At 37.4% G+C, this 22,827-nt stretch overlaps 2 protein-coding genes across 11 annotated transcripts; one reads left to right on the top strand and one right to left on the bottom strand.

Moving 5' to 3' along the window:
• Window positions 1–302: 302 nt before the first annotated feature.
• On the bottom strand, window positions 303–11,548 carry CBX3 (chromobox 3). Of its 4 annotated transcripts, none has more exons than XM_074367329.1 (7): window positions 11,397–11,548; window positions 9,889–9,940; window positions 6,923–7,065; window positions 4,412–4,574; window positions 3,500–3,562; window positions 1,985–2,079; window positions 303–1,626 (listed from the first exon to the last, which is right to left on the bottom strand). In XM_074367329.1, exons 2-7 carry the CDS (start codon window positions 9,910–9,912, stop codon window positions 1,500–1,502), a joined length of 615 nt encoding a protein of 204 aa, XP_074223430.1. In that variant the 5' UTR covers window positions 9,913–9,940; window positions 11,397–11,548; the 3' UTR covers window positions 303–1,499. The 4 variants fall into 4 exon arrangements, with proteins under 4 accessions (XP_074223430.1, XP_074223429.1, XP_074223431.1 ...); XM_074367328.1 differs by lacking the exon at window positions 11,397–11,548 and adding an exon at window positions 11,105–11,249; XM_074367330.1 differs by lacking the exons at window positions 3,500–3,562; window positions 11,397–11,548 and adding an exon at window positions 11,105–11,245.
• Window positions 11,549–12,179: 631 nt separating this feature from the next.
• Window positions 12,180–22,515, top strand: HNRNPA2B1 (heterogeneous nuclear ribonucleoprotein A2/B1). 7 transcript variants are annotated; one of them, XR_836302.3, is made up of 13 exons: window positions 12,180–12,410; window positions 15,272–15,307; window positions 15,405–15,515; window positions 15,683–15,829; window positions 16,089–16,299; window positions 16,423–16,524; window positions 16,598–16,678; window positions 17,325–17,387; window positions 18,685–18,804; window positions 19,050–19,172; window positions 19,835–19,917; window positions 21,288–21,423; window positions 21,965–22,515. XR_836302.3 is itself a non-coding variant. In XM_010968639.3 (12 exons), exons 1-11 carry the CDS (start codon window positions 12,405–12,407, stop codon window positions 19,894–19,896), a joined length of 1,062 nt encoding a protein of 353 aa, XP_010966941.1. In that variant the 5' UTR covers window positions 12,180–12,404; the 3' UTR covers window positions 19,897–19,917; window positions 21,965–22,515. The 7 variants fall into 7 exon arrangements, 1 of the variants encoding a protein (XP_010966941.1); XR_006719633.2 differs by having other exon boundaries at window positions 21,288–21,360; XR_012508152.1 differs by having other exon boundaries at window positions 12,182–12,410; window positions 20,074–21,423.
• The last annotated feature ends 312 nt before the right edge of the window (window positions 22,516–22,827 follow it).

Here is a 22,827-nt window from a genome sequence, read left to right on the forward strand (position 1 = left end):
CCTATGATTTTTTTTTTTCAGATGGCAGCTTCAACAAACTAGAGTCTAAGTATCAAAATTCAAATGAAACAAGTTCGTCTTAGGTATTACCTGAAACTAATTTTAATTCCCCACAAGAAACCCTTTTTGTGTTAATATATATTCTAGTTAAGTTGGAAACTCCTAAACTCAAAAGATCTAAGACAGGTACTCTAATGCCTTAGTGGTATCATACTATTTATAAATAAGAAGCCAATTCAATGTACAATGTGTGTGTTTTTACTCACTACAAAGGCAATTAGACGAAAAAAAGTCTAATCACATAGAGGAATATAAAACTATTTATTGACCACTGTTCACCAGTATTTACAATAAAGTAAACAATATACAGTTGAATAACATTCTGATTACTACAAAGTTACTGTTTTTCCTGGCTTCTGCTGAACCAGTAGCCCAAATACTGAGAAGACTGAGCCTACAATGTAAGGAATGGGTTAGAGTAAAGAAAAAACATGCAGGTCAAGAGTTTAGATTACAGAAGTCTGTTCACTCATTTATTCCTGCAGATCCTAAATTGCCAACGTCTCTAACCATCTGATTACGTTTCCATGAACAAGTCTTACACATTCCATGAATCACGAGCTTTCAGTAAATATAGCACAGGGACTTCAATTTCCTGTAAAGGAACGGTTCACCAGAAGGAACCCTTAAATGTCCATTTAACTAAGTCTTGCTTGGCTAATTAAAACACAACAGAATTTGTCTAATTTTTTCATTTGGATGATGGGGAGGTTGTCAGTAGTGATAAAACTTTTCTTTCAGGGGTTTTGCATATAAAATTGCATTTATATAACTACAGACATGGATACAGATTCTGATACGGCTGCTTTAAAAAACTGTCCAATTTAAATCGTTTACATTCTATTTAAACTGTCCAATTAATTAGAAAATTATTTATCTAATTTGAAAAGTTAAGACTTCCAAAAATTTTCATCTTAACTTGAAGTGATTTATTAGATTGCTCAAAATGATGGACTCCTAGAAACATGGGCTTATCCACAGTTGTGAAATACTGTTTGTTTTGGTAAATGTATTAAAACCAAACAAACAAAAAGAATGAAAAGAAAGCCATTTACATATGTATTTTATGTATATATGCACAAAAAACCAAGAATGGTCCTTAGGCATATGAGTTAAATGTAAATTGATTGAGTAATGACTGGGGATTTCCCCCAACATTTAGAAAAGCTGTTCCCTAATGCAGAGGAAGTAATATACCATGGTATCAAATCTTTTTTTCTGCTAAAGGAAGCAACTACAGAAAGCTTTTATTTGTTCAAAGTAACCAGTGCTATAGAATGCAAAAAAAACCCCCCCAACAACTTCCCAATACTACTTCAAAACGAACATATCAAACTTGATTTTCATTAGAATAGTTATTTCTTCACACTAATAAATCAAAAAAACCAAGACCCAGATTTTATATATATATAAATATATATAAAAAGCAACGCAAACAATTATTGAGCTTCATCCTCTGGACAAGAATGCCAAGTTAGTCTCTCTTCATAAAAAGCAATTACAATTTGAGGACACTTCATATTTGCCTCTTTTGCCAGCACCAAGTCCGCCTCATCTGAATCCTTCCTGTTGTGAGGAAAAAAATATTCGGTCAAAAAGTCTAAACTCCTTTTTTTGTCAACTGATAATCATTCATTTAAGAGATCATAATTCAGTCAAGAAAATATTTAAGTGCTTTCAAGAGGGTTATGTGGTTACTTGTGGCTGTGTTCCAATAAAATTTCATTTCCTAAAACAGGCCACAGTTTGCCAAGCTTTGCTTTAAAACATCATTAGCAAAAGTAACTAGAATCATCCTATCAGCAGATTATTACTCTCTACCTAACAATAGAAACTATAAAACTTAGATACATTTTTTAAAAATTCAAATTAAAAAAATATTTATTCTTAGTTTAAAATATAACAGCAATCACCTCACACTTACCATTTCATGAGAAACATTAATTCTCCACTGCTATCTGTGGCACCAATTATTCGTTCTGGATCAAGACCTCTGGCAAAGCCTCTTGGTTTATCAGCCTGTTTAGAGGAAGTTGAATGATCATTTACATAAATGTTTCCATATGTTTTTCCATAGGGCATACTAATAATAGTAACTTCCAATTTGTTTTCATAATACATAACTTTTAAATAAACCTTCCAATTGCGAAACAGAAATGACTAGAGCAAGAGCCCATATATAGTACTAAAACACATACTAATTCCCATTAACCTTACAAGTAGAAAAAACAAATCTGGATGTCTAAAAATATTCTGAATCATAAGAAAACAGACAAAACTTTCTTCATTCAAAGACATCAAAAGGCAGAACTAAGGGACTACAGAAAAAACCTAATCTCTTTTTTTCCCCTGGTAACTCTTAATTCATAATCATAAATTTTTCAAAGTTAGTATTTCAAATTACTTCTAGGCATTAGTCTAAATAATTTTTTTAAAGCACACACAATGTATAAACAGCAAAACAGTAAAAACTTTTAAACTCAGACTAATTAGAATTGTATCAATCTTAATTACAGGAGACCTTATAAAATACTTAGTATAAACCTTAAAAGTGTGGTCTGAGGACCCCTGGGAGGTCCCCAAGACCTTTCAGTGTGTCTGTTTATCTGGAAGATCTCTTTTCATGTATCTGTGACTTTGTCTTCACATACCTCCACCAAACAACGTACCACTGCAAATCAAATATTAAGTAGAACTGTCTTAAGTCAGACATTGACAAGATTTGCAAAAATGTAAAATGCTACTCTTCTCAGTTATTTTTCATAGAAAGTTATGAATAACATGCAACAGGTTTCTGTCCTTAGCTGAATATACAAATTTTATAAATTTCTATTTTAATTTCTAATGCAGTTGGTATTGATAGTTATAATCCATATAAATAAAAGTTCCTGGGATCAATTATTTCTTAAGAGTGTAAAGGGGACCTGAAGCCAAAAAAAAAAAATTTAGAACTGCTTAGATAACAAATCCTTAGGGGAGGATATAGCTCAGTGGTAGAGTGCATGCTAAGCATGCACAAGGTCCTGGGTTCAATCCCCAGTTTCTCCATTAATAAACAAATAAATCTAACTATCACATCTCCCCCCAAAAACCATATATGCACAAAAAACAAATCCTTTCTCCCTATGAGACTTTTACATCATTATCTCAAGCTCCGGAGTCAGACTGTCTAGGTTAGAACGATGGCTCTAACCTTTACTAGCTGTGTGGCTTTGGGCAAGTTAATATCTTTATAGTTCAGGTTCATTATCTATAAAATAGGAATAATTATTACTGTTTCATACATTTCAAAGCACATGAAATGCTAATTAAGTTATTTAAAACACTCCTTGGCACATTACAAGGGCTCAATACAGGATAACTATTGTTATTAAACAGTGCTTATATTGAGCATGTGGTTGACTTTCAATTTACATACACTGATTTTTAACATTATTACCTTTTTGCTTTGGCTGCTAAAGCATCCAGAACCAAATTTGTAGCCAACCTCTCTGTTTCCCATCTGTAAAAATGAGGATAATACCTATAATCTTAATAGAGTTGTCATGAAGATTTAATGGACTATCTGTAAAGTACTTAGCATCTATTTTAAACAATAAAATTTAAAATCCAAAGTCCTTATCAATAAATATGTATTGTATATATTTAGTCCCCAAGCCTAGATGTAATTCTGACCCAGGGCTTTTCCCCAAATTGCCATGCTAGGCCAGAAGGCAGGGCAAGTATACTCTGTTTTGAAGTTGAGGGTAGAAGCAAGGAGTTATGTGATTTGCCCAAAGCCACAGAGAAATCAGTGAAGCAAAGACTGGTTCAGAATACACACGTAGTGAATGAACCAACTATATCAATTCATGCCAATAAAAAATTAGTAAATTATTATCAAAGATTATATACTTCAAAATATTGTTTGCCAATATTAAGGATCACATGCCAAAATTTTGGTTAGTATCACTAACGATCTATAATCAAAACGTGCTATGTAAAATTTTCATAGTATTATAAGGGATTTCAATAATCTAATTTTACGGTGTTAATATTCAAGACGGCTGGTCTTAGGTCAGAGAAGATTGATCAGAAGTCAAATCTATCAACCTACCCAAAATAACACTAGCACAACAATTCTATGAATCTACCTAAAATAATACTAGCACAATTTTAAGTGGTATAAGCACTTACTGAACATTTACACAGTGTAGGCTAAATCATGCCTATCCTTGCTGTCCTAAATATTAAGTATTTTTAAAAGGCTTTTAAATGATATTTTAAAAGTACCTGCGTTTTAAAAAGTATTTTAAAAATCAAGCCATCCTTTTAGAAAAAGTGAGTCTGCTGAAAAATATTTTATACTTACAGCATCTCTTTTCTTCTTTGATTTGCTATCATCAGATTCACTGTCAGATAAAGATTTTCTTTTTGTTCCATCTTTTTCTTTACCAGCTTTTTGAGAATTAAGAAATGCTTCAATTAACTCTGGACAATCTAAATTTTCTTCAGGTTCCCAAGTATTGTCAGCACTGTGTTCAGTTAAAAAAAAAAGTTCATTCAATTAAACATGGTCATCACTATCATCCAGTTCCATTGCAGATATTAACCATTCCTCCCTACCTCCCACATTCTTTTGAGAGACTCTTACACTTTTTTGTATTTACACAGTCCCTGCTAAGTGGGCAATCTTCTTTATTATCTCCAAGTAATTAATGAACCTGACTCCAGAAGGATAATGAGATATTTTTCCAAGTTATGCAGACAACTCACTTCAGAATTTCTCTGGAAGAGCCTTTTTTAAAAAATGTGGATTCCTGGTTCTCACCTCAATTTACTTTATCAGATTGTGTCCAGAGTTGAGACCACCAATACTATGTTTTAAATCATAATAATTCAGAGGCATTCTCAAATGTTGAGACAGCATTTTCAATTTCTGCTGGTGCTCAAATTGGAAAATTACATTAAAATGGGTTGGAAACCCAAGTCACATCCAGCCTTCTGTATGGCAGGCAAACTAAGAATTTTTTTTTTTTACAGGAGGAGAGGGTATAGCTCAGTGGTAGAGTATGTGCTTAGCATGCATAAGGTCCTAGGTTCAATCCCAGTACCTCTGTAAAAAACAACCCCCCTTAACTAGTCCCCCACAAAAATTTTTTAAAAATTAAAAAAAAAAGTTTTTAACATTTTTAATTGGTTGGGAAAAATTTCAAAATAAAAATCATTATGAAATTGAACTTTAGGACCCATAAACAAAGTGTTACCTATTAGAACACAGCCATGTTCATTTGTTTAATGTACTGTCTGTTGCTGCTTGTGTACTACATTTGCAGAGTTAAGCAACTGTGACAGAAACCTACAGCCCACCAAGCTCAAAGTATTTACTGTATGACTCTTTAGGGGAAAAAGTTTTGCCAATCCTTGATATAATACAAGACCAAGATGACCACTTACATGTGTTTTTCAGAAGGGCTGGAAAGAAAATGAATATCAATTACAAAATGTGAAAGTAAGGTCATCCCACACTAGCGACAAGCTTGCTAACTTTGTGTGCTCTGATCCAAAAAACTTTTATAGAACTAGACAGAATGAAATTAACCATTTTAGAGAGGCTGGGAAGCTGTTAACCTCTGTTTACAACTTAGTCTGTTGATACTCTGAGACTCCAAAATTGGCAAACCTAAATTAAGAAGGTGGAGGAGGACAAAAGAACTGAAGTGAAACCTCCATTCTGCAGTGTTATTTTTATCATATATTACCTAATAGATTATACTTCACATAGCAGGTTCTCAATCATACTAGTGACCTTAACTGTGCAGAGAAAGAGGTAAGAGTTTCCTAGTGTTCTGATGGGTAGGATGTAGAGACAAACATTTTTTAGTATCTCATGTGAAGGAAAAAAACTTGCCATATGAAAGTAATCAATTCTTTGGCAAACTGGTGAAATCTTATTTAAAATAACTGATTTATCTTGCTTGATTCTCCTTAACGTAGGAATTTTTTTTTTCTCGTGGTAAATTATGAACTTATATACTTAAGGTCAACTAAGGGTCCTAGAAGGAGAGAGAAACCTGAATCTTCTATTCAACTCATAATTCCCAAATTGCTATGAAGATAGCTTTAAATGTGAATGATGAGAGTAGTAGGTAAGAGATACTTGAAGCCTAATTATTTGACTATCATACTCCATCTCCACCATGCTCAGAAAATTGTTGTCCATCTCCACCTATCCATTTTCAATAGTCACTGTCCATGGAGCCTTGCTGTTTTTGTGGTGTAAGACAGAAGAATCCAAGTAGATTGTACACAATAAACATGTTTGAGTATAATTTCTGCATGTAAGTTATTCACAGAACAGTAGCATTAACATAACAGTAGGATTATGAGAGCAATTAGTTATCAAGGAACAGGAGGAACCAGGGAGCTTAAAAAATGCCCAGGCTCTACTTCTTAGAGATTACAATACAGTAAACCAAGTGTAGGACCTGGATACCTGGATTATGAGCACTTCTGCATAAAACCAACCAGTATACATTAGCAAGCTTCAATATTTTTTAATGTCCTCTGTTACATAAGGAAATAATGTAGATTAGGTATATTCTCATTGGTACAGTATCCAACTACATTAAAAAGTAAACCGCACTCTATAATTCTATAAATTTGACTCTCCAAGGTAATCAACCAGTCTCAAACATGCTAGGTTACAACTGTAGGCCAAACACTGGGCTCTTTTTAAGTAGATCTCAAACAAGATAACCCTGGATTAAATAAAGGTGTCTTTAAAGAACTTATGGGAAAACTGATAAAAACATCTCAGACTAAACAAATTTTAAGTATTAAGTGCAGTTAAATGTATGATAAAAGCACTGAGATTTCTTACTCTGTAAATCCCTTCCACTTCAGGAAATACTCCACCTTCCCATTCACTACACGACGGTCCAACACTTTTTCCACCACAAATTCCTCAGGCTCTGCCTCTTCGACTTTTTTACTCTTTCCATTCTGTTTCTTTCCCATTTTTTGCTAAAACAAAAAAGAGATTTAAGAAACTTTTAAAATTTTTAAGTACAGTTTAAAGGCTAAATTCCTTATATTATTGTTGCATTCAACACCAAAATTTTTATTTTTGTTTGTTTCTTTTTGTTTTGGGGAGAGATAATTAGACTTATTTATTTACTTATTTATTTAATGGAGGTACTGGGGCTTGAACCCAGGACCTGGTGCATGCTAAGCATGCAGTCTACCATTGAGCTATATTCTCCCCCACCTGAATTTTCACTTATGTATCCTAAGGCAGACACCTTTTGAAAAGATAAAAGTTGATAACCAATAAAATTTTTTAAAAAATGCTTGATACTGTGGGTTTAGATCAAACCTATCACCCACCATCCTTCAGTGAGATAATAAAATTAAAAACATTATTTGGAGAACTCTTTTATCTTTTCCTGGTCTTATTTTTATATAGTCTACAAGACCAAATTTAGTAGCGTTTTCACTCATTTTAACTACAATACAGCAACAAACAACTAGGAGTTGTTAGAGAATGATACAGAGGGGAGTAACTAGCAGTGACAGATTTTAAGTGAATCACAGACCCATTAAAACTACAGCCCTCAAACACTAAGACCCCCTTTCCCAATTCAAACAAACACTGTTAAAAAAAAAAAAAGCCTCAACAATACAGAAAAAAAGATAACTACAGAATGAAAACCTGGTTCAGAATCCTGATATTAATTGCAGGGTCAACCAAGGAGACCATGTATAGGTTAAAAAGGACAAGATCATATTCCCATAATCTTTGTAGATAATATTTCTGACCACTTGGAACAAACCTAGAATGTTGTCACTTCAAGAGGACAAAATACTGGATCATTTTAATTCTCCAGTGTGAAAAAAATCCTTCTTTCTTGGTTTTTCAAGAGAAAGAATCTAAACTGATAGCAAATGAAACTCACTTTAAACAAGTTTTTAGGCTAGGTGTTTTTTTTTTTTTTTTTTTTTTGGTAGAACACTATTTGAGAGAGCAGGATACCAAGCTCAACCTATTTTCTGGTAACTCAAAACAGACTGGTTATAAGGATTGAAAATGGATAAATTTTCAAAAAGCTGAAATGGTTAATTAAAAGAGACTAATGGGGGAACACGTTATGTTCATTTTAAAATGAAACATCTCATTTTGTTGGATACCATCATCTCCAAGTCAGGCCTTACAACTTTCATTAGTTGATACTTGGGTACTGCACTCAGTTAAATAGCTTTCTGCCTCTGTACAGTACAAGGAGGTAGGCATAGTAGTGGGAAGAGCAAAGCAAAATTGCTGTAGACAAAAGCTTATTAAATACCAATCCCAAATGAAAAACAAAATAACTATATCCGTGAAAGAGGCTAACAGAAGAAGATGACAAAAATAAACAGAAAATGAAAGAGAAAAAAATGCAGTATTTACTACTATGCCATTCATAAGCTAGTTTCAAATGCTCATCTTTTCCTTTTTAAAAGAAAACCCACCCACTTTTCCATTTAAATTACAGTACACATTATCTCATTAGCAAAATTACTTTAAAATGGAATCTTAGCTACTGAAAACTATATGCAAAAGAATTGTTTTAGAAGAATCTGTTTGCTTTCTTTATCTATATCCAGGATCCTCATGGACAGCTAAGTTCTTCCCCATTCAATACTTTGAGGATACTGGGACTGTAAAGCCAATTTAATTATCTACACTTTGGCTTACTGATTATGGAATTTGAAGGACAGTTCAATCCTGAGGGAGCACAGAAGATGCTTTGTGCTTTTTCCATTGATGGCTTTGATGGGAATAATTTATGAGACTCATCAGACAGGCTTTTTATGTCTTATTTCAATGTTTCCCAGCATATTTGACTTAAAAAGTGCAACCTAATGATGGAACAAATTAAAAATCACCAATTTGCCCTTTTTAGTGTTGAAACCCAAGAGGAGAATATACAAACCAAAACCAAACGTTCTACTTTACTTAGACGTTAACACCTTTATATACTTGCAATTAACAGAATGTGTTAGAATTAAATACTGTGAGAACCATAACTTTGAATTTCACAATTTTTATGTGATTATTCCAGTGGTTATGCTGAAACTTATAACTTAACACGGCTGAATACACACTTGTATTTTGTGCGAATGCGTATTTGTAGAACTTTTAAAGAAGCCTAAGAATGCAAACTGTGGGTTTAAGAAACTTCTGGAGAGAAAAAATTTAATTCCTCAAAAGACCCAGTCTTCTTTTGTGGACATGTGTGATTTTTTTTTTTCAATTTGTGTATTATATTAAAACAACAACAACAACACACTGCAATGATTTAAAGGCCCTTCTGTATTTTAGAATAAGCAAGCTTGAAATATGATAGTGACCAAAGTAATTTGAAAGATTCAATGACTTGTCTCAATCTAAGTGTGCAAGGTACCCATTCTTTAACCTGGGCAATAGTGAAAATACTTGCTTTCTTTAGAATTCAGTAAAGTGATTTAGGAATAGTATACCAATCAACAAGAGCTTTATTGTTCTGTGTGTCTATGCTTGTTAACATTCCTCTATGTCACCTAACATTGGTGTATCTTTATTTCAAGATAAAAACACTTAGTAAAATTCATATTGTGATATCCTCCCAAGAATAGGTTTCTTAAATGAATTAAGACACAAGCCAAATCAATAAGTATCTCAAAGTAATAGTTTTGCCTCTGCCCCTAACTCTTTCCATAATAACTGTAGGGATGTATATTTTTCAACCACAGAGATGCAAAGTTATAATTTTTGGAAAAAAAGTTTGAGTTAGATCCTTACATATTTTTAGGTTTTCATTAACTTACCAATGTAGTTTTATTGGAGGCCATTTTTTATTGCAGACTTGAAGAGCTATTACTAGAAAAACGCATGACAGTTAAAAAAGAAGTTTGCAAGACACAAAAAAGGTAGCAAACAAGTTTAGTTTGCATTCCAACCCCCACCTAGGAGCTCGTTATCAAACATGTATACCAATCCAAAGAGAAGCAGATTTGAATTTCTGCGTAAATTAGTGATACACGTCTGAGAATATATGTGTTGTAACCACGTGTATCTAGAAAACCTTACTGGGGAAACTGGTACCCGAGAAAGCTTTATAGGGTAATAAACAGTAGACAAGTGTTTTTACAATCCAAATCCCATTTATACTGTATTTAGCATTTTTAAGAAATGGCCAAATATTTTGGTTCCAAATCAAACAATTGCCTAAAGGATCACAACAAAAAATTATTTTGAATTTTTCCTCTGTATCTTTTAACAGTCCCAAGAAGCGCCTATGTAATCACAACTCGGTTTCGTCTTAGAAACCTCCCTCTTTCCAATCACTAGTTAGAAAACTAAAGGCAAAACACACCGAGATGCTCCAGTCCCATTTTGTGCCACTTCTGAAAACAAATCACCTGTTTCTGCACGTTCTTCCGCTCCCCTTAAACCTCAGGCTCTACCCGGCTTAACGAGGCCTTAGCGCCCGGCCCCCGCCCCCCACACGGGAGCGCGGGCCTCGTGGTCAGCGCATCCGCGGGGAGAAACAAAGGCCGCTGCGCGGGGGCTCAAGGGCACTGCGCCACGGGGCCCGGGCCTCCCCCAACCCTGGGGCGGCCACGTAACGGAGCGCCCGCCGCAGTCTCCCGAAATCGGGTCTCGCGGATGCGGGAGAATGCACCGCCCTCCCTGGAGGCCCGAGTCGCCCACCAAGGCCGGGAGGGGGAGGTGGGCCCCTCATCTAGGTCTGGGATGGGGGAAGGGAGAAAAGAAATACGCTTTGTCTAAATTAAGGCGGCTGTCGCCATAGCTCTCAACCTTGTCGAGAACAGTCTCGACCCCTTAACCAACTACAGGCACCGGCCCAGGGCCAGGCCTGTCGCGGGGTCTCCTTTCGCCTCTCCTTTCCTTCCCACCAGCTCCCGACTCGGGGTCGGGCGGGAAAGGATGGGAAGCGGGGAACTGGGGTTTCTCTGGGGCGCATGTGGCATCTTAAGCAACACCACCGAGTGAAAGCTAGAGAGAAAGAAAGACACAGACTTCACCGCCTCCGAGCTGCTCCACGTCCCGAGTCTGCGGCGTCTCCGGCCCTGCGCGCCTCAAGCTCGAGCCACATCCGAGGGGGAGGGGGCTGGGGAGCTGCGCGCGGGGCCGCCGCCGGGGGGAGGGGGGCAGGTGGCACCGCCCACGACGGGCGGCTGCAAGGGGCGGGACGGGCGCGCGCCCCGCGGGGGGAGGGACCGCGGGCCGCGCTGTGCCCGCCGGGAGCTCGGGTCCAGGGGGCGGGTGGAGAAGGGCGGAGGGAGGAGGCGGCGGCGACAACGGCACTTACCGTCCGCGCCGTGGCGCCTGGTGGTCCCACGAGGGGGGGGAGAGAGGAGGGGCGAGGACCGTGACAAGAGTCTCCTTAGCGGAGGCGTTTCTGCTTTGCAGCAGTAGCGGCTGGCGCCAAAACCAGACTCCGCCCACTTCCTCGCCCCTGGGTTGCGTGCCTCCTAACGTTTGGGCGGGGAGCTGGAGAAATCGGGAACCAAGAACGAGTGCCCTTTCGGCTACCTTCTTCAGACCTCTCCTGAACCCTATAGGTCGACCCTTAAGGCGCTGGCCACTGTTAGGTTGGTGGAGTGTTAAGTTAATTATTTGTGGACTACAGGTCGCTTCGGGTGTTTCTGGAAGGGGCCGAGTCAGTCCTCAGCGCAAGAGGGAGACGGTGGGGGAGGGAAAACGCAGGAGGAGACAACAGACTTTTTTTTATACCTGGAGAACCTGGGCCAAGGGGAGATTATCACAGTGTTGCCGTAAGGACCACCTCCCGGGTTGAGGGGCTGGGCCTTCGGGTTGAGGATTAAGCTCCTCCCGACAGCGTTAATTTCAAACTGCGCGACCGTTTCTCACCTGCCCTGCGCTAAGGCGGGGGCTGGACCCAATTCCGAGACACACAGATATGCAGGACTCGAGCCTTCCGCAATTCACAGAGCCCTTTTACGCAAGTGGCGTCTAATACCACTGTTGCCCGCAAGGCGGGGAGGGGCACGCACTTGGCGTAAGGAGGGCGTAGAGCGTTCCCGCCATTGGCGGCGGTTAGGGCGTTTACGTAACGGCCTGACGTAGGGGAAGACGCGTTAGTCGGGGGGAAGGTTCTAGAAAAGCGGCGGCAGCGGCTCTAGCGGCAGTAGCAGCAGCGCGGGGTCCGGAGTGGAGGTGCTCCTAGCGGTGTTGTTTCTCGAGCAGCGGCAGTTCTCACTACAGCGCCAGGACGAGTCCGGTTCGTGTTCGTCCGCGGAGATCTCTCTCATCTCGCTCGGCTGCGGGAAATCGGGCTGAAGCGACTGAGTCCGCGATGGAGGTAACGGGTTTGAAATCAATGAGTTGTTGGAAAGGGCATGGCGAGGCCGTTGGCGCCTTATTGGAAGTCGGCCGCCTGCCTCTGGGAGAGAGGCAGCGAAATGGGGCCACTTCAGAAGCGGTTGGTCTCGGGATGTTTTTGAGGAGGGGTTGTTAGCGGAGGCCTGGTTGTATAGCGCCATCCCCACCCTCAGCCTCCCGGCGCCATTTCCCTTTGCTGGGGGTGGGGGATGGGGAACTTCCACATGGCGGACGCAGCCCTGCTTTAGTGAAAGTGGGGCGCGGAGGCGGGAATTTTTACTCCCCTTTCACAGCACGCCGGTTTGGGGGCCCCGGCGTCCCGGCGTTTGAGCGTTTCGGCGGGCTTCGGGTCCTCGCGAGCGAGGCTGCGGAGCTTCCCCTCCCCCCCTCCCGGGAACCGGATTTGGCGGCCGCCATTTTCGTTTCTCTCCTTCCTCGCAGCGTTTTCCTTTTAACTCTCTAAATTCAACTAGTTTGACCCGTTTGAGATAAAGTAGGAGTGGTTAACTATGTTTTTTCCTTTTCGGGCTGTTTTCATGCCGTTTCGAGGTGGATTCCGAGTATTTTGTGAGCTTGGATCTTTAAAGTCCTGCGCACCTCATTAGAGGCTCGCTCCCGTCCCCTCGATGAAATGGCGCCATTGCGTTCAGGAGCCACACCGAAGGGCGGGGGGGGGGGGGGCGGGGGGGCGGGGGGCTCCGGGACTGGTTCTCACGGCTTAAGAAGAGGTAAAACAAATGCTTTAGGGAGTCGGGCCGGGTTTTAAGGCGAGCCATAGTATAAAGGAAACATTTTGTTTTCTGCCCCCCCCCCCTTTCTGAGTAACGATTTTTTTCTGGGTCTGGGGTGATTAAAAAGGCAGTTGGAACGTAGGAAACTTTAGAAATGAAAAAGCAAAATTTGGAGCGATCAGACTACTACCAACTATGTGGGAGGCCATGGGTAAAGAGGTCTTTACGGGGCCGGTATTCCGGTTCGAATCCTTTATTTTCGTGGATTCCTTTCGAATCGTAAAATGCATTCGTTTTTTAAAATACTGTTTTTACTGGGAAATTTAATCTTTATTCGACAAGGCCACGGATCTTTGTAAGTGATAAGCTAGAAATTATGATGAAAGTGAAATAAAGATGACTTTAATTGTACTCTGGTTAAAACGTGGCTCAGTCCTTAAATGCGTGTATTACTGTATACAAAACTGTTTTAGGCTGGGCCACTATGTTTGAACTTTGTCACTTGCTTTTCTCATTTATGTTTGCAATCATGGTTGATGATTACATTGATAAGCATAAAGTGTCAAGCGAAGGGGGTCTACCTGGGTATTTTCTTTGACCCTAAGCACGCTTATTAAATAACTTTGTAATCGATAGTGGACAGCGGGTAAGTTTGGAAAAAAACTGAGGTAAGTAACGAGTTTTTGCCTTTTGTTAGTGATTTGTAAAATTTGTTGTAGATGTCTTTGAAATCTCTTTATTTGGGTTTTAAAAGGCCTTTTTATTGACTATTTGGAGTAAGTAAAATTTGCTTAAAAACTTAAATGTAACCGTTTTAACAGATTGTTATAAAAATTTGTCAGAGGAGTAAAAATGTCTCAGGAACTAGTTCGGGCATGTATTTTAAATATTGAGAATCTTGAAAAGTTAACTGCAAAAGAGTCTCTGAATTGCTCATCTATTTTTTGACCTGTTGGGAGAAGATAGATGCATGGAGGGAGAACCTTCAGTATAATTGTGGGTTGAGAGTTGTAATGTTATTTGCAGGGGATAAAATACCTGCTGTCTCAAAAATTACATGTGATCATTCCTTTTATATTGTTTATAGCAGTTGGTCGAGGAAATTAAGAATAATTTTCGTTTTTGATTATTTTTGGCTTTTTAACTTAGTCAACTGAAAACCTAGTAACTTGAAACTCAGCCTTTAACTGAGTGCAAAATGCAGAGCTGGAATGCAGTTTAGTTACTCGCTGGTTTATAAGGATTGAGATTTCAGCCCAGAGTTTTTCTTTTCACGTGTAAAAATGTTTATACAGTGTAATTTGCCAGAAGGCCACTAAGTTCAACATGAAGTGTAAGTGGTAATACTATGTAGCTATTGGGTAGTCACAGTGATCATTGAAATGTTTCTATGGTTTTTGAAAAGTGAGATGATTATAGTGTCTTTTACTGCTTTTTTAGCTCAGTAACAATTAAGATTGTATCAGTGTTGTCATCCAAATGCCAAAACCCGGCTGCATTAAAACTTTTTAAGCTTTAGACGGTCACAAAAATCATTCTGCCTTGGTCAGAAGTAAACTTTAAGGATATTTTAGTACATATAGTGAACATTTAAAGTTTTTCTCTAATGGACAATGTGGCTATGTAATGTAGGCAAACATAACTAGGTTCTTAACATTTTTTAAAACATTGAGTTACATTACAATCACCACCAGAGGGAGCATTGAAGAGAAAATGTCACTTTTCAAATACTGAATCCTGAAAAAAATGGCAAGTATTGGGCATAAGTAAGAAGCTAACAGTTTTTTATGTTTTAAAAGTATATTTAAAATGAATATTCAAAAGTTAACTTCTCTGTTCTACAATGTAGGATTGAATGCAGATTTTGTAAGAGTCCATTAACTTTTCAGTTACCAGGGAATGAATTTGCTCCTTTTTCTTCAGAAAGTGTTTTTAACTAAATGATATTAGATTTGTTTAAAATAATTTAATGTCAAGGAAATTTAGATCAAGCATTAATGACTTTGAAACTTGTGTAATTCAGCTGAGGCAATTTTTTTGGTGTAACACAACTAATATGCAGTTTAACATATGGTTTAAATTTGATGTAAGTTTTTTTTTTCCCCCCCAGAAAACTTTAGAAACTGTTCCTTTGGAGAGGAAAAAGGTACTCTGCCAGCAGGTCACCTCATATTTAAGAATTTAATTTCCTGCATACAAAGAGAAAATGTAAATAAAAATTGAAATGATGTTTTCCTTTGCAGAGAGAAAAGGAACAATTCCGTAAACTCTTTATTGGTGGCTTGAGCTTTGAAACTACAGAAGAAAGTTTGAGGAACTACTACGAGCAATGGGGAAAACTTACAGACTGTGTGGTACGTTAAATGTGAACGTGTTTACGGGTGGTCCTTCAACTGTTGGGCTTCTCTGTTTTAAGATGTTAAGTGAATGGTGGAGAAAATCACTTTTAAATATGTTCATTATATTAAAATGCTGTGAAGTATTGAGATTAAATGGTAACCATACCCCTTTGGATTTAAAGGTAATGAGGGATCCTGCAAGCAAAAGATCAAGAGGATTTGGTTTTGTAACTTTTTCATCCATGGCTGAGGTTGATGCTGCCATGGCTGCAAGACCTCATTCAATTGATGGGAGAGTGGTTGAGCCAAAACGTGCTGTTGCAAGAGAGGTGAGCAAATACATACTGTACAGTAAGTAATTTGAGGAAAATTCTGTTTAGAAAGTTAATTTTGAAAGTTATTTGTATTCAGCTCTGAGTTTTTCAGTTACAAAAGCTTTGTTGGGTTTGTGTATTTTTAGTTTTCAAGACTAGCTTATTTCAAAGACTAGGCTCTTATAAGCTGTTGCCTTACTTAGTATTTGATCACAGGTAGAAGCCATCTGTGTTTGTGGGTTCTTCTGTCAGGGTGACTTTTTTTCTCTTTCAGGAATCTGGAAAGCCTGGGGCTCATGTAACTGTGAAGAAGCTGTTTGTTGGTGGAATTAAAGAAGATACTGAGGAACATCATCTTAGAGATTACTTTGAAGAATATGGGAAAATTGATACCATTGAGATAATTACTGACAGGCAGTCTGGGAAGAAAAGAGGCTTTGGATTTGTTACTTTTGATGACCATGATCCTGTGGATAAGATTGTGTGTAAGTGTCTTATAAATGTTAAGTGTTGTGGGTCTCTCACAAGTAAGTTTTAAGTAAAAAGTAAACTTTTAAGTTGGCCGGCATAGAATGGGGAATTCATGGAATCTGAACTTTTCATTCCAGTGCAGAAATACCATACCATCAATGGTCATAATGCAGAAGTGCGAAAGGCTTTGTCTAGACAAGAAATGCAGGAAGTCCAAAGTTCTAGAAGTGGAAGAGGAGGTAACTTCAGTTTCATTTATTCTTAAGATTCATCTGTGTCAGTGTTGGTTACTAACCAGAGTATTTATTGTAGGCAACTTTGGTTTTGGAGATTCTCGTGGTGGTGGTGGAAATTTTGGACCAGGACCAGGAAGTAACTTTAGAGGAGGATCTGGTAAGTCAGTCCACCTTCTTTCTAAGTTTAGAAGGGTGAATGTGCTTGAAAGCAGTAAGTAAGTTTTTATTGGAGAAATCCAATCTAATTTTTAAAAGTTATCCTTAAAACTTTTTACAGTAGGCTCTCTTCTGGTGGGATATTCTGATTCAGTTAGGCGCAAGAGATTACTTACCTAGTTTTGTAACTAATCAAGGTCAAATGTAGAGATGCTTTTGTGGTCTAAAAGTTAAAAAGACATTGCAACCATCTCATTTATGAGATGTTCCTGAGTAGTGGGCGGAAATCCTGTAGAGCCTTCACCTGTAGACTTGAAAAAAAGGTTTATATTTTTTAAGTTTTGTGGTTTACAGTTTATGTATGTTAATTACTGTAGTGAAGTGCCAACAGGAAAATCACTGCCCCTTTCCAGTGTCATTCCTATGTATTAATAAATGGAATATTTTAAGATGAGGCTTGCAAGTTCAAAGCCCCCAAATCAGGCAGTTACCCTGATGAGGTTTAACTACCCGTTAGTAATGTTTGTTTTTTAAGAATAAGCGAGTAACACGTGCTACAGCATAAGGTGGTGGCGAAAGGAGGGTAAAAAATGAGTAGCCTGAATCACGGTAAAATAATCATTATCTTCTTTTCCTGTCCCTAACAGATGGATATGGAAGTGGTCGTGGATTTGGGGATGGCTATAATGGGTATGGAGGAGGACCTGGAGGTCAGTTTCTTCTACATTTTGGTTTATGTGTCTTTAGATTTAATCATACTGGTGCATGTTGTCCATTTGAGTGTACATGAGATTTTTCTTAATGTTCTACTTTATTTTAAAAAAAACCTTTTATAAAGTGATCACCTGATGGTGGTTGAATTATTTGTTTTTTTTTTCATAGTTTTCATCTTAGCTGTTGTATAGCTCGAGAAAAGTATACTTGTAGGTGTTAGTATACTTTGCAAAATCAATTGGGTAGATTTTAAATGAGAAATTTTAAGATGCCGTCATATCTGGTTGTTTCTCAAGCAAAACAATTGGACATGTGATATTTTGTATCCTGTGTTTTTTCTGAAAAAGTAGACAACAGTGGATATGACCAAGATCAACATGTAAGCATTGCGTTGTCTTAGCTCTTACAAGTCCCCCAGGATAATGTCCCATAAGTCTTGAAGGGAACTTTTTAAAAAGCGTGCTCCTGTGTCTAGCTAAGGTTGTGAGCCACTGTTAAATATCAAGTGATGTATCAGGTGTACGTTCTGTTGGAGTACAGAAAAGATTGATACTTGCTGACCAATGTCCTAAGAAGGAAATGGGACATTAAAAACTGACCAAATAATAGACTTGACTTCTGGTTTTGCACTCATTGGGCATGACTAAGTTACTCCTACATCTCACTATTTCCAACTTTGCTTTGAAATCCAAATACTGATTTGGTTTTATGATAAAGATTAGTTTTTGTGCTTGTTGCAAGTAATCTGAGACTAACTACCAATTTAAGATTGTGAATTACATGCAAGTTTGCTAATTTCTGGTCCTCCCCCCCATTTCTACTCAGGAGAAGGGTGGTGGGCATTTTATTTGAGAGAATTGTAATTCACAGGGAAACACGAGTTGGGAATAATCTTTTGGACCAGTAGTAAGATGTGGCACTTCTACTTTGTCCCATTAGCCTATACACCTTATCTGCCCACCCCCCGCAACCTTACACAAAATATAAATAATATTTCAAGATATCTTCAAGAGAATCGTTAATATCTTTAGTATTAGGGGAGGTCTGTGGCATTACAGGTATTTGTTTCTAAAGGTTTTATCCAGTTGGATATGGGTAGGTAATCCCCACCCCCAACTGTTTATCAATGAGAGATATTCAGAATCTGCCCTTGAGGCTATTCTAGAGATTTTATAGAACAAGTATTTTACTTATAAATATGTGTGTTTCAGAAAGCTGGAAATGAGTTTGATAAGACAGTTCAAATGGCATTGAAAATACTAAGTAATTACTTAAAGGCTTATTTTATAATAGGTGGCAATTTTGGAGGTAGCCCTGGTTATGGAGGAGGAAGAGGAGGATATGGTGGTGGAGGACCTGGATATGGCAACCAGGGTGGGGGCTACGGAGGTGGTTATGACAACTATGGAGGAGGTAATTCACCTGCAACCTTTATGTGGGAATTTGGATTGGAATTAATGACTTTTAACACATGAGGTTTTTTTCATTTCATTGTTGTCAATAGTTGCCTTTAAAAACTGTAGAACTGTAGATAGGTGTTTTCCATTTGTTCTGATTTATTTTTATGGGAGATTTGTCCTAAATACTTAACGTGTATCACTGGTTTAATATTTGATTGTGTTGAGGTTCATTGTGCAAAAATGACCAATTTTTTATAGGAAATTATGGAAGTGGAAATTATAATGATTTTGGAAATTATAACCAGCAACCTTCTAACTACGGTCCAATGAAGAGTGGAAACTTTGGTGGTAGCAGAAACATGGGGGGACCATATGGTGGAGGTAATTTATTAGATTCTTCAAATTTGTATGATTTGAAAATTAGTATTCCATGACTTGAAGGAAGATAACATTGTTAATTTATGCTTGTGTAACACTTCCCATGAAATACACAGTGTTACTAAGAATAAATTTGGGTAAAATATTTCAGCAAACAAATATATATTGGGGGATTGTGGTGGAGGTGGAATTTTCAGTGGCAAAATGGATTAGCTACTTTCAGTGGGTGTTTTCCCCCTTTGGCTGATTAAGGGAGAGCCAAATTAAATTGCTGAGCGGATTGCAAGTGATACACATTTTTGAGTCTTATGAGTTGTCTTTGAAAGCAGATTTAGTAAATCTGAGCTTTCGTTCAAACCATTGTTATTTTTAAGAGGACCAGTTATGCTTATGCTTGGTACACTTTTTAAAAACAAAATACCAATCTAAGTTCAGGTAATTATGGAAGAGATTCCTTAAAAAAGCAGCAGTATAATGTTTTCAAGTTTAAAGGACAAAAGTGTAGTATCTCTGAATCTGGATAATTTATCTCCTGAATACTTAGGTTAACTAGTCAAATAATCTGCTTGTTGTAGTGTATGGCTATAAAAATAAAATCAGCTATAGAATTAGGCTTATTGTGGGAAATTAAAGTAAGTTTGCTCTCTCTTGTTTCAACATTCTAGGAAATTATGGTCCAGGAGGCAGTGGAGGAAGTGGGGGTTATGGAGGGAGAAGCCGATACTGAGCTTCTTCCTATTTGCCATGGGTAAGTAGCTTTTAAGTTTCACATTATTATTGTCTTGGGAGACCTAGCTGCCAGGAGTTAAAAGCTTTTTAGGATCATGTTATCTTTCCTTAAAATCTGGTTAGATGGATAATTTCATAACCTATTTTTTTTTACTCTTTACTTCTGTTGAAACAGGCTTCACTGTATAAATAGGAGAGGATGAGAGCCCAGAGGTAACAGAACAGCTTCAGGTTATCGAAATAACAATGTTAAGGAAACTCTTATCTCAGTCATGCATAAATATGCAGTGATATGGCAGAAGACACCAGAGCAGATGCAGAGAGCCATTTTGTGAATGGATTGGATTATTTAATAACATTACCTTACTGTGGAGGAAGGATTGTAAAAAAAAAAAATGCCTTTGAGACAGTTTCTTAGCTTTTTAATTGTTGTTTCTTTCTAGTGGTCTTTGTAAGAGTGTAGAAGCATTCCTTCTTTGATAATGTTAAATTTGTAAGTTTCAGGTGACATGTGAAACCTTTTTTAAGATTTTTCTCAAAGTTTTGAAAAGCTATTAGCCAGGATCATGGTGTAATAAGACATAACGTTTTTCCTTTAAAAAAATTTAAGTGCGTGTGTAGAGTTAAGAAGCTGTTGTACATTTATGATTTAATAAAATAATTCTAAAGGAAATTGTGTAATTATAGACTTTTTATTTTAAATAAGTTAAGGAGTGGGTAGTATAATTAAGGTCCATTGCAAAGCTGTTGTTATATTTGTATAAGATAAATGCTGGTCAGATATAAGTGTGTTGTCTGCAATTCATCAGGATTAAATTACCTAGATAACTTAAGGGATATCTCTGCAAGGAGAAACACCTTTTTAGATCTTTTAGATGCTGCTGCTTCAATGCAAGGAAAGGAAATAACCCCAGCGAGGTACTCTTCAGGGATACAGGTCTAGTACAAGAGAACTCTTGGCGACTACTAAGTTCAGCCAGTCTTAAGAAACTGTGCTGTTTCTACAAAGCTTTAACTACAGTAGTTTATAAGGATGCCAACGAAAGCTGAGGGTGTAGAGCAAAATAGTTCTAAGCTTCAGTTAAACTTCTTTAGGTAAGATCTTATTTACTTTTCCTTTCTTAATTTTCCTCCCCAAAAGATTAACTAATACTCTTCAATGGTCTTTCAGTATAGTGGGTCTCATGTAGTTTAACATAGCTATAAATTGAGTTTAACAATTTATAAACTCAAGAGAATAATTTTATAAACCCTGTTTTCCAATCTGTCGTTTACTTAAATTATTTTGGTTGTTTTTTCCCCCCTTTTTTTCCTTCTTTCCCATCCCCCTCCCCTTCTATGAAGATTCAGGTTCTTAACATATCATTTTTTTCCCTGCTGGAATTTTAGCATTGATATGAACCATGGACAAGTATATTCTGCTGCCACAAAGACTGTAAAGTGCTTCATTTCAACAGCTGAGGCAAGCCAAGTGATCATTAATAAAGCTTTTCTTGGTTCCTTCAGTGGTGTTGGTAGTAAAATGGTAGGTAAAAGTTAGGCTGCAAGTTCAATAAATCATGCAATTTCCAGTCGTTACACCCTTGTGTATTCACATTTCTTGGATCAAGAATTTTGAGTGAACTGGGGGTTTTTATTAAAAATAAAAACATTTTGTTCTTCTGTTATTTGATAAGGTTCTAGCTTTACATTCTTATCCAGGATCAGGCTAAGGAGAAGGTAGGGCAAGATGGTTGAATCTATTTTCAGATAACTTATATTTATGAATAAAGTGTCTACATTATAAATCCTGTATGTATCCAGTACTAAACACATGGGTTTAAATGTAATTCTTTCCCAATCCCCTACCCTATAGGAGAGATATAGGTTGGCTGCTGAAATTTCCTTTCTTAGATGTCTAATTGATTGCCTGGCTTTATTGCCTTTTCAGGAATGTGATAACCAGGGCATATTCTACTGTATGCACCTGTGAGTCTTCTTTGATCCTAAGACCACCACTGAAGTTATTTAGGTTCTTTGGACAAACATGATAAACTTCTTCAGATACTTTTTTTTTCCTTTGGCAGGAAGGTGTCTTGCTGCAGGTAACTAATGAAGAAGTGGTCAACCACAGAGTCTTCAAGAAATAAGAAATTCTGTACCATCTGAAAGTAGTTCTTGTTGGTGCCTTCATTTAAAAAAGCACTCTTTTAAGATTAAAGGGAAATGTTTTCTGATAAAATAACAGACTTCATTTAGTACAGGTTCTTAATATAAAACAATTACAAATTGAGCATTGTTTGTAAAAGAGTAACATCAAATCAGCTAGAGAGAAAATGTATCATGTTTTAAATTAGGTTTTGTGAGTAGACAGATTAAAATTCTATTTTAAATATAAAGTTTATAAAATAAATACTTTTGTATTCAAATACTTGGTGTAATGTTTACACATAAAATGTGTGAATCTTGTTCTATGAACATTAAGCTGTCTAAAGGATTGCCATCCCCTAGAATTTTAAAGCAGTTTCACAAAGCAATGCATCTTGCCATTTTCCTTTCAATATTGGTAGACAAATGAGAAAAGCATTGTGGACATTATTGGCTGTCCCTAATAAAATGGCATTCTTTATACATTGTATATTCAGCGTTTGAATAATGCTACAGATTTCTGGCTTTGCTTTGTATGTTTAACATTGCTGGTGGTGGTTTTAAAATCATGGATTTTAACCAGCTAGAGTGGTCTAAATTAAGTGGCTATGCAGAGCACTGAAACAAAATCTGTCATTAGTTTCACAAATGTAAATTAGCTCTTTTGTTTTACACTTAGTATGAAGTGGTTGTCATTAAAGGGTTAGACATGGTGGATACAATTAAATAGCAAGCAGCAACTTTCTGACTTGGATGTTAACCTGAAACAATGAAAGAAACCAGAAAAATAATAGTAAACATA

This window comes from Camelus bactrianus, chromosome 7, assembly GCF_048773025.1.
Source record: "Camelus bactrianus isolate YW-2024 breed Bactrian camel chromosome 7, ASM4877302v1, whole genome shotgun sequence".
NCBI lineage: Eukaryota > Metazoa > Chordata > Mammalia > Artiodactyla > Camelidae > Camelus > Camelus bactrianus.

Coding starts and splice junctions, on each gene's coding strand:
- HNRNPA2B1 (XM_010968639.3), top strand. Junction 16,525..16,597: donor TTCTAGAAGTGGAAGAGGAG/GTAACTTCAGTT, acceptor TATTTATTGTAG/GCAACTTTGGTTTTGGAGAT. Junction 19,173..19,834: donor GGGGGGACCATATGGTGGAG/GTAATTTATTAG, acceptor TCAACATTCTAG/GAAATTATGGTCCAGGAGGC.
- CBX3 (XM_074367329.1), bottom strand. CDS start 9,912: ATGGCCTCCAATAAAACTACATTG. Junction 2,080..3,499: donor TTAGCAGCCAAAGCAAAAAG/GTAATAATGTTA, acceptor TCCTCTAAACAG/GCTGATAAACCAAGAGGCTT. Junction 1,627..1,984: donor TTAATGTTTCTCATGAAATG/GTAAGTGTGAGG, acceptor TCCTCACAACAG/GAAGGATTCAGATGAGGCGG.